The sequence below is a fragment of the Leptonychotes weddellii genome, chromosome 10 (assembly GCF_054177405.1).
Source record: "Leptonychotes weddellii isolate Sample4059 chromosome 10, ASM5417740v2, whole genome shotgun sequence".
NCBI lineage: Eukaryota > Metazoa > Chordata > Mammalia > Carnivora > Phocidae > Leptonychotes > Leptonychotes weddellii.
Genome location: NC_138378.1, coordinates 55,949,034 through 55,968,365, shown reverse-complemented (window position 1 = coordinate 55,968,365; position 19,332 = coordinate 55,949,034). Strand labels below are relative to the sequence as shown.

At 35.9% G+C, this 19,332-nt stretch overlaps 1 protein-coding gene across 3 annotated transcripts in view; it reads left to right on the top strand.

Moving 5' to 3' along the window:
- The window catches only part of SRBD1 (S1 RNA binding domain 1), a 197,884-nt gene that overhangs the window by 101,649 nt on the left and 76,903 nt on the right, over positions 1-19,332 (top strand). For all 3 annotated transcript variants that reach the window (XM_081833502.1, XM_081833501.1, XM_081833503.1), the window contains exons 15-16: positions 2,641-2,732; positions 11,194-11,276. In XM_081833502.1, coding sequence (XP_081689628.1) covers positions 2,641-2,732; positions 11,194-11,276 — 175 coding nt within the window. The remainder of the gene's footprint in view (positions 1-2,640; positions 2,733-11,193; positions 11,277-19,332) is intronic.

Sequence of the window (19,332 nt, the reverse complement as noted above, 5' to 3'; positions counted from 1 at the left end):
TACTATTAGATGTCGGGGTGTTGACCTATTTTTATTGATTTTGAGAGGGGTTCTCTGTGCTTCCTGGATTTTCATGCCTGTTTCTTTCCCCAAATTAGGGAAGCTCTCTGCTATAATTTGCTCCATTATACCTTCTGCCCCCCTCTCTGATACTTGAGTTTTTTTAGAAAAAACTTTGTTAGACTGAGTGATTTGTATTTGAAACCATATTTTCCATGACCAGTGACTGAATATTCTTATCCTGTGATGGTGCTTCCTAACTTTTTCAGGGGTTATGGGTTTCTTTAAGTAATCACTGAAAACTATAATCCCTTTTCCTAGGAAAAAAAATGCATAAACAAGGGTATTTTGTATGCAGTTTTAATTAATCCTGTTTCTCCCTGCCCAGAGGACCAAGGGCCCCTGGTTAGAAAGTGCCACTGTAATGGAACTGAAAAAATCCCTTCTAGAGTGTTGGTTTTAACATCCTGTTATGCCACACTAAGAATTTTCTTCACTTCAAGCTTTATTTGACATTACATTTTCTCCTTGATCATTACATAGTAGAAGATGAGCAGAATCTACATCTTATTTTGGAGAAAAAGCACAATTACTTTTTAATTTTAAAGTCCATCTCTGAAATTATAGAATATATTTGACCTTCTACATGCTTTAGATTCTACCTTAGACACATAAGAAAGGAAGAAAATGGTTCTTCCTTAAAAAGATGTTACTACACTTATTTAGCACAAGAGTATGGGTTTTCATTTTTTTTTTTAAGATTTCATTCACTTATTTGACAGAGACATAGAGAGAGAGCACAAGTAGGCAGAAAGGCAGGCAGAGGGAGAGGGAGAAGCAGGCTCTCCGCTGAGCAGGGAGCCTGATGCGGGGCTCGATCCCAGGACCCTGGGATCATGATCTGAGCTGAAGGCAGCCACTTAACGAACTGAGCCACCCAGGTACCCCTGGGTTTTCATTTTAATGAGAGGTTTCTGAAGCTATTCAGAAATTACTTATGTGTGCTGGTTAAGAGTTCAGACTTAGGCTTAAAGCAGATGAGAGTTCAAATTCAGCTCAGTAGCTTACCAGCCAAATGACTTTGGGCATATTACTTATCTGTTTAAAAAAATCACCATAAAAGAATTAAATGAGATAATGTCTACAACGTGGTTGGTTTTGTACTTTGTGTGTAATATGCACTCAATTACCTCTTTCTGTACCATGATGATAGTATTGATGAGGATAAACAATTACAGAGTGTTCATTTTTCCTATTATGAAATTTAGGACAGTAGACTTGGTTGCAAAAAATATAAATCTTCATGTTCCCCAAAATAATCTTCTCAAGTCTTGGTGGCTATGATTGTTGTCTAAGTTCAGTCAAGAGTTCTTCAAAGACAGGGGTAGCAAACTAACTTTTTCACACTTTTCTTGTCAGTGTTCAGCTGTTACAATGGGGCAATATGTTAAAAGTTATCCACTAAACTTGTCTCACAATTAAAGTAAATATTGAGGAACAGAGAAAGGAAGAAGTTTCTGAGAGTGGATTAAAAAGCACAAACATGTTTCTGCTTTTGAGTCTTGACACCTAGATGGTCTTGTGGTAGAGCCACAGGTATCATGAATACTTCGGGTAGATGATGTTTCTTTGCATATTATGTCATAGAGAATACCTCTAACTTAGGGGCACCTGGATGGCTCAGGCTATTAAGTGTCTGACTTTGGCTCAGGTCATGATCTCAGGGTCCTGGGATCGAGCCCTGTATCTGGCTCCCCATCCAGTGGGGAGTCTGCTTCTCCCTCTTCCTCTGCCCTACCCAAACCCGCCCCCGCTTGTGCACGTGCACACGCGCTCTCTCTCTCTCTCTCTCAGAAATAAATAAAATCTGAAAAAAGGAAACCTCTAACTTAAAAATGTTGAATAAACTGTAGTGATGTCAACTACTATATACTTGTCCACTGTAAAAGAGTGTTCCCATCGTGGTTTGTAAAGTATTTGGAGCCAAAGAAGAGGATAATGTGTGTGATGCTTTGATTAAATAAATGGTTTAACACCTGCCTAAAGTGAAAGGCTTCAAGTTTACTAAAAGGATGATTTCAGACCTCCTGAAAAGAAGTGGGATAATATCTTATCTGATCCCTTTCCTATTCACATTGTGGTTGTTCATTATAATTGAGTAGTGATCATGGCAGTGTTTATGGCAGTGGTTTTTGTATATATCCACATGTGCACATATCCACACACATGTATGTGCTCTCCATGATGTTTTAGAATGATTAATTCAGTTGGGAGTCATAAGTGTTAGTCAATAATAGATTATAAACATAAAGAATCTCAGTATATTCTGGAAATTCAAAGTTGGCATTAGGGGAAAGGATCCTTTGTATTCACCTATAAACTGTGTCATTACTACTGACAGAAAACAACTGAATGAATTCGTTATAGATTTAAACCTGTGTATTTCCTCTGTGGCAAACACAAACCTTACTTGATCACTTGATGTTTATGAAAAATTAAATGCTATAGGTACCATTGAAATATAAAGAGAGCAGTTAGCCCTGCAGTTTTTTTCCTTATGATGCCCAGTCTTATTCATTAATTTTCTTTGACCAGGCAGAAAGTTTGGAAAATGATATTCCCCCTTTTCTTTCTTCTCAGTATCGTCAGTGAAGCAGGGGCATCAATCTACAGTGTCAGCCCTGAAGCTAACAAAGAGATGCCAGGGCTGGACCCTAATTTGAGAAGTGCAGGTAAGAAACTATGGGCCATCACAAAAGCATGTGGTTTTGATATTTTGAAGGACTTCTATTTTTAGCAAGCAAGAAAATTTAGGAGATATATGCGTAAAAATTAGCATGTTAGAAAGAAAATGGCTGATTGGGATAATAGTTGGAATTATGGAAAAGAAGAGGAAGAATAGTGTTTTTAAAGAGTATAGTAAAAAATTAGCCCAAAACCTCTTTAGTAAAATTAGGTGCTTGAGAGTTGATAATAAAATTAATAAAATACTCCAGATCTCTTATTACTACCACAAAATATTATTTATTACAGCTTTTTATTGACAAAAAATAATATATTAACATAAATATTGTGCAAATATATAAATATGCACAGTTTCTTGCTAAGTATTTGTCACATGACCAGTTTCTCTTGTCTTGCTAATAGGGGCAGTCATTAATGTTTAAAACAGCCTGCTTTGATTTTAGTTGTATTAAGTTGCTTTGGTTTCTGTTTTGTGGAATAGTTAAAATCTTGTGTGTGAAGAAATTGAGATACTTTGATACATCTAGTGAAAGTAATTTGTATTATAAGGAAATTATTAAATCTGGTCAGATCATTTCTCTGTGTAATAGCAGGATATTTAGACTGCTTTGTTAGAAAGGGACTTTTTATTTAAAATTTTTCCTTAAGGGGCACCTGGGTGGCTCAGTCGGTTAAGCATCTGCCTTTGGCTCAGGTCATGATCCCGGAGTTCGGGAATCAAGCCCCACATTGGTCTTCCTGCTCAGCGGGGAGTCTGCTTCTCCCTCTGCCCCTCACCCCGCTCTTCTGTGCTCGTGCACTCTCTGTCTTTCTCTCTCAAATAAATAAAATCTTTTAAAAAAATAAAATATTCCTTAAATATTCTCATCAAGTTCATTGGCTGTTCTTAAAATCTATACTTGGAGATACACATTTGAAAATTTTTGCATTAGTCTGAGGCTAAAAATCTATTTCTTACATCCAAAAGAGCTTGTAGTTTCCCTTCAATTGTTTTTTCCATGATATCATCCTCTGTCTAAAATGATCATCTTCTCAAACTCAGATCCCAGCTCAAAATCTTGGTCCTTCTGTGAAGCTTTTCCCTATCACAGCACTCAGTGTGGTCTCTCCCTCCTTCCCATGTTCTCTTTTGGTACTTACCTTGTAATAACAATAGCATTAATAATTGTAGGAGGAGGAGATATAGTAATCATAGTGGGAGCTGCTAATACTAATTTTTTTAAGCACTCAATATACGTGAAACATTGTGGTAAATGCATTACCAAGATTGTTTTGTTTTATTCTCATAAACCAAGGCTTAAAGAGTCCACCTAATCAATAAGTGCATATATAATACTTGTGTACTTGTATATTAAAAGGATACTTTTCTTTCTTAAAAAATAAAATTCAGGGGTGCCTACGTGGCTCAGTCAAGTGTCCGACTCTTGATTTTGGCTCAGGTGATATCAGGGTTCTGAGATTGAGCCCCACGTTGGGGTCCAGGTTGAGGGTGGAGCCTGCTTAAAATTCTCTCTCTTCCTCTCCCTCTGCCCCTCCCCCGTGCGCGCGCGCTCTCTCTCTCTCTCTCTCTCTCAAAAAAAAATAAAATAAAATTCAGAACCTTTCAAGTTGACACTGAAAGATAATCTTCCAAAAGAACATTTGAAAGAAATATTGTCTAGGAAGTGGCAGTCTCTTAGACCTCCCACTGCTAAGGGGTTGACTGTTTCCTTTTCACCACTGGCCTGTGTGGATGTGTAACTGTCAACAGTGTTATAGGTGAGACAAGATTACAGCATTCCAACAAGACTCTCTGAAAATATGAGATAATAAAAAGAAGAATCATTATATGGTCCGAATTACTCAGATTCCAAAGTCTGGTTGTGTCTCCAGTTTGGGATTCTCTGCACATGTCAATGACTAGGTTGATCCATATCAACTCGAAACATCCACCTAGATATTTTGAGCCTTCAAGGACTGATCCTGGTGGCAAATATTGAAAGAAACTGAGTCTCCACTCTTGATTTTCTAGGGTTCACTTCCTTCTCAATTCCTCATTTCTGACTGGAACTCCTTTCCTAGTAATTGATGCCAGGGATGACTTCATACTTCATTTGAGACCTGTCCTACCGATGGTTGTGGGTTTTCCCTTTCAGCCCTCCGTAAGTTTACTATATCAGAATATAACAGAACCTTAACATTCATACAGTCTTTAACATGTGTAAGAAGATGACCTTCATATTACTGTATCTTCTTGACCAGTTTGTCAGCTTACTGAGAGCAGAGATTATCCTTATATATTCTTACGGTCCCCCATAATAAGTTCATTATACTTGAGAGGCATTTGAATTGGATAGACAGAATAGTAGATAGGTGATATTGAAATGTTTATTATGGATTTCTGATTTGAAATAGAAGATTGAGTATACCTGTTATTCCTTTACTCCCTTCTGAACTCCCATTAAAATGACAGTAACATGATAGAAAGAAGACACAAACTTACTAGGGCAAGGATGGGAGAGGAAAGAACAGCAGTAATCATTTTGAAGCAAGAAAGCAGATGGCTGAATAATAAGTGATCTAGCCAACTGGAGAAAGTTGAATACTAAGACAGCATTGTAGAAAACCGAGAACTAATCTGAAATGATCATGGAACCCTTATAGGTTCAGGAAATGCATGCACCAAGTTACCTTTAGAAATATCTTGGGAGGGCTGCGGGTAGGTCTAAAGTAAAAGGATTGATTCAAAGTTCTGTGTAGAAAGCAGTTAGACCCAGTTAAACACAGAATACCATTTAACCCAGCAATTCCACTCCGAGGGATATACTCAAAAGAGTTGAAAACAAGGACTCAAATACTTGTACACAGTGCTCATAGCAGCACTATTCACATAGCCAAAAGCTAGAAACAACCCAAATGTCCATCAGTGGATGAATGGATAAACAAAATGTGGTATATCCATACAATGAGATATTATTATTTTTGGTCATGACAAAGCATGAGTACTGACATGTGCCATAACATGGGTGAACTTTGAAAACATGCTAAGTGAAAGAAGCCAGACACAAAGGTCACATATTGTATGGTTACATTTATATGAAATGTCTAGAATAGGCAACCTATAGATGCAGAAAGCTGATTGGTCATTGCCAGGGGCTGGGAAGAGGGGAAAATGAAGAGGGACTGCTTAATGGGTACAGGGTTTTCTTTTGGGGCACTGAAACTGTTTTGGAACTTGGTAGAAATGGTGGTTTGTACAACAGTGTAAGTATACTAAATGCCACTGAATTGTACACTTTGAAATAGTAATGTTATGTGAATTTCACATCAATTTAAAAAAAAACAAAATAGTTAGATCTCCTGTTCCACACAGTTGGGTGACTGTCCTTCTTTCACCTTTGCAGAAGACTGGAGATTTTTTTCTCTGGAGAGGGTTAAACAGAAAGTCTCTCTGCTGGAGGACACAGGTTATACATGATAGTGGGGATAGCTGCTGAAAAAAGAGGGATTAGATAATTATTTACATGCTGATATAGAGATCTTAAGACTAAATCTTCCAAATGTAGATCAGAGGTCCACAAGAAATGGGCCAAATCACCATATAATGAAGCCCACAGTTGATAAACTTCACATTTAAGCAAGGCACTTACAGTCAGCTTTTTGGTACTCTGCCCCAGGTGGACAGTCAGGGGTCACCTATCATGTGAGGAAACTTATACTATTAAAGACAGATGTGGGGGTAGTGCAGAAATCACTTAGAGGAAATAAAGACTGTATAGAAAGAAGAAAAACTTTTACATCCTTAGAGAAATGAAAGGTATTTTGTTCATTTAAATGAACTTGATATTAAGTAAAATTCACCCTTTTTAGGTGCATTTTTGAATTCATCTGTGAATTTTGAAAAGCTTAAACTAGTCAGGTAACCACAACCACTAACACTACAATCAAGATAAAGAATATTTTTATCTGGTCAACAGATTTGTCAACTTCTTGTTCAAAAATGTAATTATTAGGGGATCAAGATCATTTATTAAAACTACATTTTAATAAGTATTATAATGAAAAAAATTCTTATTCGGAATTGCTGAATGAAAAAAGACAGCATGAGAAGTCTTACTTATCTTCCTCTGTTGCTATCTGATGACAAGGGGAAGGGGAAATTGAGGGGAGTATTGGACTTTATAAATAAAAATTTCCACTTTGATATTCTTAGATAACAAAATAAGGTAAATTTTTAGGAGAACGCAGTTTAGTACAGTCTTTTAAGCAATAAGTTTATTTGCTTTAGAATGGCTTTTAGATTCTAGATATTTCATAGAACTGAAGACCAAAACCCATAGAACCCTTATTATCCTTCAGATATAAGACACATTTTGAATGTTGTGGGGGGAATGGTGCTTTCAGGGTCTCTCCATGTGGTTGTGCAGATTTGTGCCCTGGACATCCTGCCTAACCGTATGAGGTAGCTCTGCTTGCTGACCTTTTAGCTCACTGTCTGCTCCCCTCCCCTCCTTTTGGTATAACCTGTTTTTTTCCTCTAATGCTTAACTTTTTGTTCAAGAGTGGTTTGGTTGTCTCCCTTTACACAATGAGTTATGTTATTACCATTTAACAAATTACCATATATTAAAGATGAAATTCCTGTGTGTATTTTTAGTCCTCTTTTCCTTGGTCTGACTAATTTGCCACAGCGCAAGACTCTCAGTTATGGTGGCTTATGATGTGACTTGCTTTGATCTTTTTTTAATTGCACTTTTCCTATTTCTTTTTTTCCATATACATTTTAGAGCCATTTAATTGAAATTCTGTTAAATTGGCACCTTTATCCTAGTTCTGTACACTTCATTACTCACAGGCAGCACACACACATGCACACACAAAGTAGATGGATTGTCCTCCATGTATTTTCTTATTGGTTGTTGATGGCATATCGTTCTGTATCAGTTATTGTCTGGGTGTCTTAAAACCAGCCAATTGAAATCTTATTAGTTCTAATAGTTTTTCAGTTGACTTGTTTGGGTTTTCTAAAGTAGTCAATCATCATCTGCAAATAATAATCTAGTTTCTATCTTTTCGGTAATTATACCTTCTTTTTTTCCTTGTCCAGTTGCATTGACTAGAATTTCCTGGACAATGGTGAATAGTAACAGTGATACAGAGATATACTGACATCATGTGGGCAAAATAGTATTGGCATACATTTGGATATATTACATTTAAAAAATATATAACAGCCTCATTGAGATACAATTTAGTAGCATAAAGTTTGCCCCTTTAAAGAGTGTAAGTCAGTGTTTTTTAGTCCGGTCAGAATTGTGCAACCATTGCCACTATCCAATTTTAGAATATTTTCATCACTCCAAATAGAAACCCAACACCTATTAGCAATCGGTCCCCTTGGCCCTCTTCCCCCAAGCCCTGATAAATACTGATCTACTTTCTGTCTCTATGGATTTGCCTATTGCAGACATTTCGTGTAAATGGAATCATTACAACATGTGGTCTTTTGTAACTGGCTTCTTTCACTTATAATGTTTTCAAAGTTCATTCACACTGTAGCGTGTATCAGCCCTTCATTCCTTCCCATTGACAAATAATTTTCCATTGTATGGGTATACCATATTTTGTTCATCCATTCATCTGCTGATGGATATTTGGGTTGTTTTCACCTTTTTTCACTGTTATAAATAATGCTGCTATGGACATTCATATACAAAATTTTACGTGGACATATGTTTTCATTTTTCTTGAACATATGCCACATAGTAGTAAAAATTTGTGGACATATGGTAACTATGCAAACATTTTCTAGAATTTTTTTTACTTCTGTTGCTATACTTTCCTCACTGTTTAGTTTCTGCCTCTTTCACTGTGTCCATCTTTTCTTCTCTATGTCACAATGTGAATATGCCCCCAAGTTTTGGGCCATGACTCTTCCTTTCTCTTCGTTCTCTTTATCAGCACTCTATAAGACTCCTTTTACCTGAGCTACCTGTCTATCTCTTACTTTCAGGACTCTATTGTCAGCCTGATCATTCTCAACCTACAGGTGTGCGTTACTACTGTTAATTAATTCCTGCCAGCATCGTCTTCTCTTGAAAGCCTGGACATACAGCTTTCCAATTCTACTTTAAACAATGTTTAAATTCCCTCCTTCATGAACAGTGAACATCCTTCAGATGAGCAATATTCATTTTCCTCTTTCTCCTATCTCCCATCTCTTCCATGCTTGCTTGAGTTTTTATGCTCTGTAGAGTGAGTAACATCTGAAAGCGAAATACCAATTCTAGAAACATTAGGGTCTATGTAGAGGTTGTTTATTGGGGACACTGTAACTCCAGAGGCTCTTGGGACTTAACTGGAGAATTAATATGTCATCTAGAAACTGTCATTTCTAGTTCACTGTTGCTGCATTTAGCAATATCAGGATGAACAAAGGAGATGCTAGCAATGAACCAGTTAGGAGGAAACCAGGTAGAAAATAGGGGAAAGTCCTTTTCTGTACCTAAAAAAAATTTTAAATATAGAAACCTACTCACACTTAACAAATTATACAGCTGCTCTATAACCAGTTTCTAAGTTTAGATTTTCATAGTGTGGGTTTTCCTGAAGGGGTAGATTAGAGAGATTTACTTATTATTAATATCCTTTTTTAAAATTTCTGATACCTTCCTGCAGTGAATGTTCTGATGCCTGTATCTTTCACTTGGTTTAGTGTTGTGGGTTGTGTTTTTTTTGTTTTTTTTTTTCTAAATCAGAAAGTATTTTGGCAATGTATGCATATGTTCGAAAATCAGTCTTATTGGATTATATTTTTAAAGACTAGAATAAAAAATTATCTTTGCTTTCAGAGTATCAGATGTTTCTCTGGTGGCATCTATTCTCGCTGTGTAATTATACATGTGATTACTGGGGGGAAGCAGCTCCCCTGTAACCTGCAGCGTTTGCCCTCATTAGCCTTTTGTAAGGTTTGATAAGAAAATGTATGTGAAGGCCTTGGAGGCTGGAGTCCGCATTTCTTCAGTGGGGAAATAGGCAGATTGTATGACACCAGCTTATTGCTCTCTAGTTTGCTTGCAAGCTGCCATTGTCACTGTATGTTAGAAGTAATAATAAAATATCTGAGAAAGACTTGAATGAACATGCAGTGAACTGAATGCTCAGAGTAGATCTTATCTCTGATGAAGAGGTGGTACAAATCAGTGACAGGAGAGTCCGGTAGTCACTTGCAAGTGGTGGCTTCTGTTGCCAGACCTTGAACAATTTAATAACACAAGAACAGGCATGGGATCCTTTGATGGCTTTAGTGTTTTCACTAAATGAGTTTATATTTCATCCAACTTTCTGTTTGAATAGATGATACTGACTAGCTTTCTCGCATTTAGAAAATGAAAGCTGTTTGTATGTAAGGACCTGGACTTGGGAAAAGAAAAAAAGAGCTGCCCTTGGAAGCATCCTTAATATTCATACTAAATTTCTTTTCTCCAGCTAAATCTTTTTTTTTTTTTTAAGATTTTATTTATTTATTTGACAGACACAGCGAGAGAGGGAACACAAGCAGAGGGAGGGGGAGAGGGAGAAGCAGGCTTCCCGCCGAGCAGGGAGCCCAATGCGAGCAGGGATCCCAATGCGGGGCTTGATCCCAGGATCCTGGGATCGTGACCTGAGCCGAAGGCAGATGCTTAACGACTGAGCCACCCAGGCGCCCCTCCAGCTAAATCTATCTTATAAGCTAAATTAGATATAAAATTTTGTTAACATTTTATATAAAAAAAAAAAGATGAGAAGTGATGACGAAGTAAAAAGATGACAACAGATAAAGGAATGTTTGAAGCTAACTCAAATCTCTTGAACATGGATTGTGATGGTCAAGAAAGGGATGTGATTTAGAACTGTGAGTGTGTTCAGAGATGAGCAGTTGAAATTCAGATCACTTCACAGTTAATCTTGTAATCACATTTAAGGCAATATAAGTGTGTTCACTAGCCAACTGACTTGGTCTCTGGGTGCAGTAAGGTATGATTCCATCAGTTACTTATCACTATCAGGATTGAGTCCAGTAACATATTTGATTTACAAATGTATGTCATAATAATGCAGCATTATTTAAAAGTAAAAGCAAATATCGACTTGTTCATTAAAGTATGAGGTGCCCTGCTATGCTGTGTTAAACAAGTGATTTTGTACGTATAGCAAGTAAGTGTTTTATCTGTTTTTCCAAATGTATAAACCTTTCAATCTGTTTGTGCTCAGGAATCCCTACAGATTCTGGTAACAAAATTAATCCCAAAATTTTGCATTCACTTTTTTTGTGTGAAAAAAAAGGAAACTTTGAAACTTAGTTAAATTGTTGGTCTCTTTATGTGGGGGAAGAGGGAAGGAATTAAATACTTGAATTATGAGGGACTAACGTAATTATTTGGATACTGCTTTTCACATTAAGTCATACTTATTTTCTGTTTTTTTCAGTTTCCATAGCAAGGCGTGTACAAGACCCATTAGCTGAGCTGGTGAAAATTGAGCCGAAGCACATTGGAGTTGGAATGTACCAGGTAAATCAGTGTGGGTCATTTACTTTGTGAAACCCGTCAGTAGTATGCAGACTTGGCGTAGTAATTAAGTGTCGGTGGGAATAGCTTCCCATTCTCAGAGGTTACACAGTTGATGGGAAGGTTAGTTAGGAGTTAAGTTATTAGAGAAGAAGGGAGTTTTTCTTTTTTCTTTCTTTCTTTTCTTTTTTTGGTGTTTATGGTTTGGATCAAGATTTAGAATTGACTGTAGTCAGATTTAAAGACTATTAAAACAAATTAGATCAGACTAGTAACTTACTCCAGAGAGCCTCTCCCTTTACCATTATTATAAAAAAGGAGAAGAAATGGAGCAAGAGGGATATGTTGGCTCTTTGTGTAAGCCAGTATGAAATATTGATCTTTATTGATCTTTCAGGAAGAAGCCTTTGGTACCTATTGTGCCTTATTTCTTTTTTCTGGTTCCTATTTCTACTTGATTATTATATAATGCGTTTTTGGTCATTACCCAGGATGAGCTAGAGCCTTTCAGTTGTTACTGTATAGCAGTAATAGTAGTGGCGCTTGTTACTGTTACTGTATTTTCAGTTCTTGAGGTTGTGTGTGTTCATTGAGCAATTGAGGACACACTAAATCTTGGCAAAGTGAATCCATGGTATCTTGTCTTCAGAAACCTCGAGTTGAGTTATTTTTCTCTTTGATGAAAGTCTTTTTTAAATCTGAAATAGAATATTCTGTATAACTTTCATGGGACTTGAGTGATAGGTTTTATACTTCTCTCTAAGAAATATATTAGGGCATGGAATCTGTGACCACTAGAAAAGGAAGAGATCTTAGAAATCATAGGACCCTCATTTGACAGAAAAGGAAGCTGTGTCCCAGAGTAGTTAGGATTTTTACCCAGATTCACACAGTGAAAGCCTAGACTAACCTGTCATATATTGAACTTAACTGGTAGTATTCCCATTTTATAGCAAGTTAGACTAAGAGGCATCTAGACCTTTGACTTGACTTGTTCATTTGGGAAGGACAGTTGCTGAAGGGACAGATCTAGCTATATAGCTAGATAGAAATGCCGAATATCTAAAGAGTACAACTATAAGTTTTATGATATAGGCACTGTAGTTAAGAGGAATTATAACTATATTAATTCAAGGTGAAGTTATGGAACGCCTCAGCAAGGTAGTAGAACAAAGAAAAGGAAAGGAGAAGTCAAACTCATAGAATCCAGGCAGGCTAATAAGCTATTGGCATCAAAGAAATCTTTAATAAATAGCAGAGACCTAGCCTCCAGATTCTTCAGAGATACAGCATTTAACATGAAAGAGTTTGGAATTCATTCCCATAGCAGTGAGAAGAAATGGAAGAGCTTTAAGCAAGGGAATGATATGATCTGATTTATATTTTTAAACATTGGCTCTGGCTAATCTGGGGAGAATGACTTGGAAGAGGAGAAGCAGTAAGACCAATTCAGAGGCTGTTATACTAGCTCCGATGAGTGATGATGGTGGCTCAGACAAAGTTAATAGTGGTAGAAATGGAAAGAAGTTAAATCTATTTTGTAGGGACTACTTGGTAATAAGTGGAGGAAGGGGAGTTTGCTCCAGGGGTTCTAGTATGTGGATGATGCCTGACTAGAGCGGATTTGGTGGGGATAAGATCAGTAATTCAGTTTTGGACGTGTTAAGTTGAGATGCCTGTGAGAAATCCAAGAAATGTCAAATAGAAGTTGGATATACAAGTCTGAGATTTAGAGGAATGGCCATATTAACATTGGAGTACAGACTTTTCAGCAAATAATGATACTGAGAAAGTGATCAAGAGGGTAAGCTGAGCTTATGATATCCTTTAACTCTGCTGCCAGCACTACTGGCATATCCACGATTCCACCTTCTTTAAGATGACAGAGAAGGTGCACATGTATATTTGTATCCATATAAACACATACGTGAATAAAATGGTAACCTGGGAAAACAAGAAAGGGTTGGTGGGTGGAAATTTCAGGAATTCCTGAAAGATGATAAGAATGAGGAATCACATCCATGGAAAATAAAACCTGGTGGAGCTGCAGCTCAAAATATACAGATGAATAGTGTTCTCAAACCAGAGTCATATTCAAGTAGTGGGGAGGGGGCCTGTAGTGTTAGAGAAGGAGGTGCATATGGAGTGACTAGGCCCGTAGTGACACCCCTCCCTCCATATCCTGTGAATCCAAGCTCAAGCACTGGGTGTAACCCAGGGACCAGAGAGAGGCTGGGAGACCCCTCAAGTAGCCTTTGCTTGTCAGGAAGTTCAAGGAGTCCCATGCTGGGAAGACAAACTTCTGGCACATACCTGACACCTGGCATCATATCCTACATTATCACTGGATTTTGATGGTGGTAAACAAAAACAGCATATACAGACAAATGGGGAATCTGAAATGATCTTCTGCTAAGAATCATTGAACATTTATAGCAAAATGAGGCACCAAATGTAATAAGCAAAAAATAACAATGACAGCAGACTTTGAAATAAGTAAAATTAATATTCACAGAGAGATAAGAGAGATTATTGCATGTATAAAACAAACCTAAGATAGAATGAATTAAGCCAGTCTTAGAATTAAAAAATACGCTTGTCAAGATGGAAAAAAACAAACGGTCTAAATAGAGTGGACACAGCTAAAAACAAATTAATGAATTGAATGATTGAGCTAAGGGATTCTTTAGAATACAGTCTTAAATTGAGAAAGTTGCACAGTATGAACAAAAAGTCATATTTATGTAGAGGCCATTTTAAAGCTTCAACATTCATCTCATAGAAAATTCAAATAAAGAGAATGGAGGAGAGTTATAATCACAGAAATCATAGGAAGAAATTTCTTCAGACTGAAGACAGACCAGTCTTGAAAAGGCCCAGTAAGTATTGAATAAAAGAATAACTAAAGACCTACACTTAAACACCTTCATATGAAACATCAGAGTGCTAGTGATAAAAAAGGAACTGACTAAAAGCTTCCAGAGAGCAAAACAGTTCACCTACAAAGGAAAGAAGTGGTCCTGTTATTGGTAAAAACAAGTAATAGAAGATAGAATGCAGTAATTTTGAAGTTATGGGAAAAATATTATTTGAACCCATACTTCTGTATTCAGACAACTCCGCAATTTGATGTGAGAAGAAAATAAAAACATTTTTGGACCTGCAATGATTTACCTTTTTGGAATGTTACAGATCTTTGAAAGAATTATTTATGAAAGCACTCCTGACCCCCAAAAAGGGGGAAGCGGGGACCAAAGAAGGGGAAGGCATGTCATGAAGACACAGTATTGAGGTGAAGAAACAGTGGAGAGCTTTACAGTACACACATGTGCAGTAAAATGTTAGTTGAGCCTCAGAGTGTTGTATCTATTATGTTAATCTTTAAATATATCAGTCTGAGCCAGATCAGCTTAAACATGGGAGAGCAGAAGAAAAAGAAGTGATAAAAGATTCTTTTTCAGGAAAACGAGATGTAGATTAACTTTATACTTTGTTAGAAAAACATAATCTGAGATATATGAAGAATAACCACAAATAGGATATTTAATATAAATCATGAGAGTAAAAATTTAAAAGTTCATCATTCCAACCAAAGGCAGAGAAAACAAGGAAGTATATAGTAAATAAATAAAATACACAATGATGGAATAAGTATGGATAATAGTAATGGTGAATGGGTTAAATTCCTGTTAGTAGAATCTCATACTTTTTTAAAAAAAAATACAGCTCTAAGTTGTATATGTATGCAAGATGTTTCTAAAAGAAAAAAGCAACCTTGAAATTAGAAATTTGGAGAAAAATATTCCACACAAACGCAAAAGAAAGTCGTAATACTGCTAATATCAGACAAAATAGAATTTAAGGCAAAATGCATTGAACAGGTCAAGGAGGGATATTTCATATTAATAACACACAGTTTCCCAAGAAGATGTAATTGCCCTGAACATTCTATGTTATCTAAAAACATAGCTTCAAAAATTATGTTGTATTAAAACTTCTAAAATTAGAGTAAGAGACAAATTCACCTTTTTGTAAGTTTTAATAGACTGTTTTAAAAACAGCTTTATTGAGATATAATCACATACAATACGTACATATATATGTAAATTCACGTATTTGAAGTGTACAAGTCAGTGAATTTTCATATATTCAGTGGGTTGTGAAACTATTATTACTATCTAATTTTTGAACATTTTCATCACCCCAAAACGAAACCCGGTGTCCATGAGCGGTCACTCTCTACCACCCCCTCTTCCCCAGCCCTAAATTACTCATCTACTTTGTTTCTATAGGTATGTCTATTCTGGATATTTCATATAAATAGAATCACACAATATGTGGTGTTTTGTAACTGGCTTCTTTCATTTAGCATAATATTTTCAAGGTTTATCCATGCTGAAGTATGAGTCATTACTTCATTCCTTTTTATGGGCATATTGTATTTCATTGTATGTGTATAATACCACATTTTGTCTATCCATTCATCAGTTGGAGATTTGGGTTATTTCCACTTTTGGGCTATTATGAATAATGCTTTTATGAACATTCTGTATGAATTTTTATGATGTATGTTTTCATTCTCTTGGATATATACCTAGGAGTGTGTTTGTTAGGTCATTTAACATAAAAATTTAAAGCCAGATGATGAACTAGGGAAATTATTTGCCACAAATGTATATGTACATAACTATCTATTTTATTATTAAGGTTTTGGTGTTTTCTTGTTGATTTGTACACAATTGTGTGTTGGTTTAAATAAAAAATTTGCAAAAGATATATAAAGAGCATCTAGACACCATTTATCATAGATGAAATAAAAATTTTTCTTTATTAAAGAAACCCAAATTAAACAAAGGGATATTATTTCAATCTAACAATTGAGTAAAGTTGTAATAAAATGATAAACATCTGTGCAAGTGAGGATACAGGGAAATGATTATTCACATACACAGCTGGTGGAAGTATAAATTGTTATTTCTAGCAAATAGCCAATATCTATCAAGATGCACTTTTAAGGAATGCATGCCATTGACCTGGTAGTGCTCCCTTTAGGCATCTCTTCTAAGGCAGTATTAAGAACTATTGATAAGATTTATATACAAGTTTGCTGTTACAGAAAAATCATTGGAAGTAACTACAATAGAATAGTATATCCATCAGTTGAAATATTATACAACCATTAAAAATACAGGCTTTCAAGGACGATTTAATGACATTAGAAATTGCTTTATTTTTAAATTGCAGTGAAGTTGTTGATACAGAATAAAACCAGTTTCTGTTTTAAAAATATAGATATACATTTACACTGAAGAAAAAAAAAAACCTGGCTAGTGACTGATATTTATATTTTTGTTGGTGTGATTAGGGGTTTTTACTTTCTTTTTTACTTTTTTTCAAACTTTCTGTAGTGAATATGTATTAGGAAGAAATTGTAAAATATATATATCCATGTCCATATCCCAATCAATGGGCCACTTAATTTTAAGCCTTGATACAATAGACTTCCAATATAACCAGAGTGGGACTGAATTTCTTTTTAGTTGGGACCTCTAAATGCTTTCAGTATAAATTTAATACTTGTATTTATTCTGATTTAAAATATAAGTAGCTGCACAAACATTGTTGATTTTGAAAATGAAAGCTATTCAAAGAAAGAATGTTAAATACTTAGATGAAATAATAGAAGCTATAATATTATTTCAGTAGAAACTAAAATACTTTTGGTTTAGTAACCGCTAGAATGCTAAAGTTCTTGTCTTAGAAAATGGGGAGACCTGATTTTAAAAACACATGCCTGTCATAATTTCTGGAGAGAGAGGCAGCCAGTGTGGTCGAATGACAACATATCCCTAACTGACCCCTACAGACTGCTGGAAAGTGGCTTGGTGTTACTCCCAAGAAAACACTCCAGGGTGGGAGCAGGATGATGCAGGGTTGGCTCTGTCGAGTTCTGTGGGACATGGGGAGTGTGGTTTAGCTTGGCCTTGTCATATCCTCGGAGCACAACTTAAGTAAGTTGGATTTACTTGCTATTTATTTCTTTGGACTGTGTTTGAGATACTTTTGTGCTCATTAACACCTCCATTTGTTAATGAGCATGCACAGTAAAGTGGGAAAAAGACAAAACAGTCCTCTTCCTCCTTTCGTGCCTGTTAGATCATTTGATGATGTTAGAGAATGAAATGGTGTTCCAAAATGAGTTTTTGGAACCCTTAGTGAATTTTCTGTATCCCGGCTCTTTATTCCTCATTATTATGGATAATGGAGAAGTCACTGTAAAGGGGAAATCATCTTCCCAGCTGAATTTTTCATGGTAAAACCTCAAAGGTGGGAATTTGTATTTTATTTCCTTACCCGCTCTGTGGGGTCAGTTATGAGTAAAAACAAAAAAACAATTCTTCAGTGGTGATATTATTATAGTTTTAAAAACTGTTTATAGGTAACATGGAGGGATTATGAAATGTTTTAGTTTAGGTCTGTAAATGTTAGTAAGAATCCTCTGTTTTATATTGTTTGCCTAAATCCTTTTAAACCTTTTAATCCCTTAATTATTTGTTATTATAGAGTGGGATATAGGAAAGAGTCTTTCCCATGGACATTCACTTAGATGACTTTTACCTGGATTTTTGCCCCCTTTATACTAAAGCAGTATTTTGAAATAGATAAAACACAAAAGTAAAACATAGAAGAAATTTGTTCTAAAAATCAGGCATCACTTACATAGATGAGTTCCTTGCCAAAATGTTTTTACAATCTTGTCCCTTAACTATAAGTCCCAGCATATGGCCTGTATTTGAATCTGTGCTGTGGGAGTATGAATAAACTCATCTATTAGAATTTGCTAATTATTCCTTAAACTTAGTATTAAACTCTCTATTCTGGGTATTTTTTTTTCACTTCAGGATGAATTATGCTTCTTTCTTTGAAGTATTGGCTTCAGTTTTCTCAGGTTCTTAGAAATCACCAACAATGTAATAAGCCATGTATACATACACATACCCTAGTATAACACCTTACTTATCTTTAAAAGATATGGGAAGATGATTTAAAGAAATTTTTACCAATAATGCCTTAAATTATTAACAGTGAAATATCTAATTTCCTTTATCTTTTGTTTGCTTACTCTTTTTATGTCATTGACCTTGGAAAATGAAACTAGATCAGTTTCAATTTTTACTCAAGTTCACCTTTTAGTTTTCATACATCAGCACAAAGTGCTAGGATTTCTAAAACATTAAGCTATTTTCAGTGTTTAAAACTAGTAATTATCATGGATGATTAAAAAAATTACACATGACATTAAAAGTACTACCATAAAGGAAAAGATTAGTAAATGTTAACTGCATTAGAATCTAAAACATCTCTGAGTCATAAAAAAATATGTAGAAAATCCACAGACTGGGAGAAGGTATTTGCAAAACATATAAGCTATAAAGGACCCAAAATATATAAAGATCTACAAATCAAGATGAAAAAAGATGGAAAAATAGGCAAGGGATATCAACGGGCAGTTGACAGAAGCAGAGACGAAAAAGACAAAAAATTTTTTTTTTTAAAGATTTTATTTATTTATTTGACAGAGAGAGACACAGCGAGAGAGGGAACACAAGCAGGGAGAGTGGGAGAGGGAGAAGCAGGCTTCCCACGGAGCAGGGAGCCCGATGCGGGGCTCGATCCCAGGATCCCGGGATCATGACCTGAGCCGAAGGCAGACGCTTAACGACTGAGCCACCCAGGCGCCCCCAAAAATATTTTTTAAATGATCACTTTCACTAGTAACTGGGGAAATGCAAACTAAAGCCAGTATAGGAAACCTTTCAGGTTGTCAAAACTTAGTCTGACAATTTGGATGTTAGCAACCATGTGGAGCCTTGGGAAACTTGTACTTAACTTATAGATAGGAGTATAAACCGGTCCAACCTCTTTGGAGAGCAATTGAACATTAATAAAGTTGGAGATGGGATTCTCTTCAAGTCAACAATTCTGTTGCTATATATACATAGCCTTGAAAATTTTCTCAAATGTGCACAGGAAGAAATGTATTAGAAATTCGTTGAAG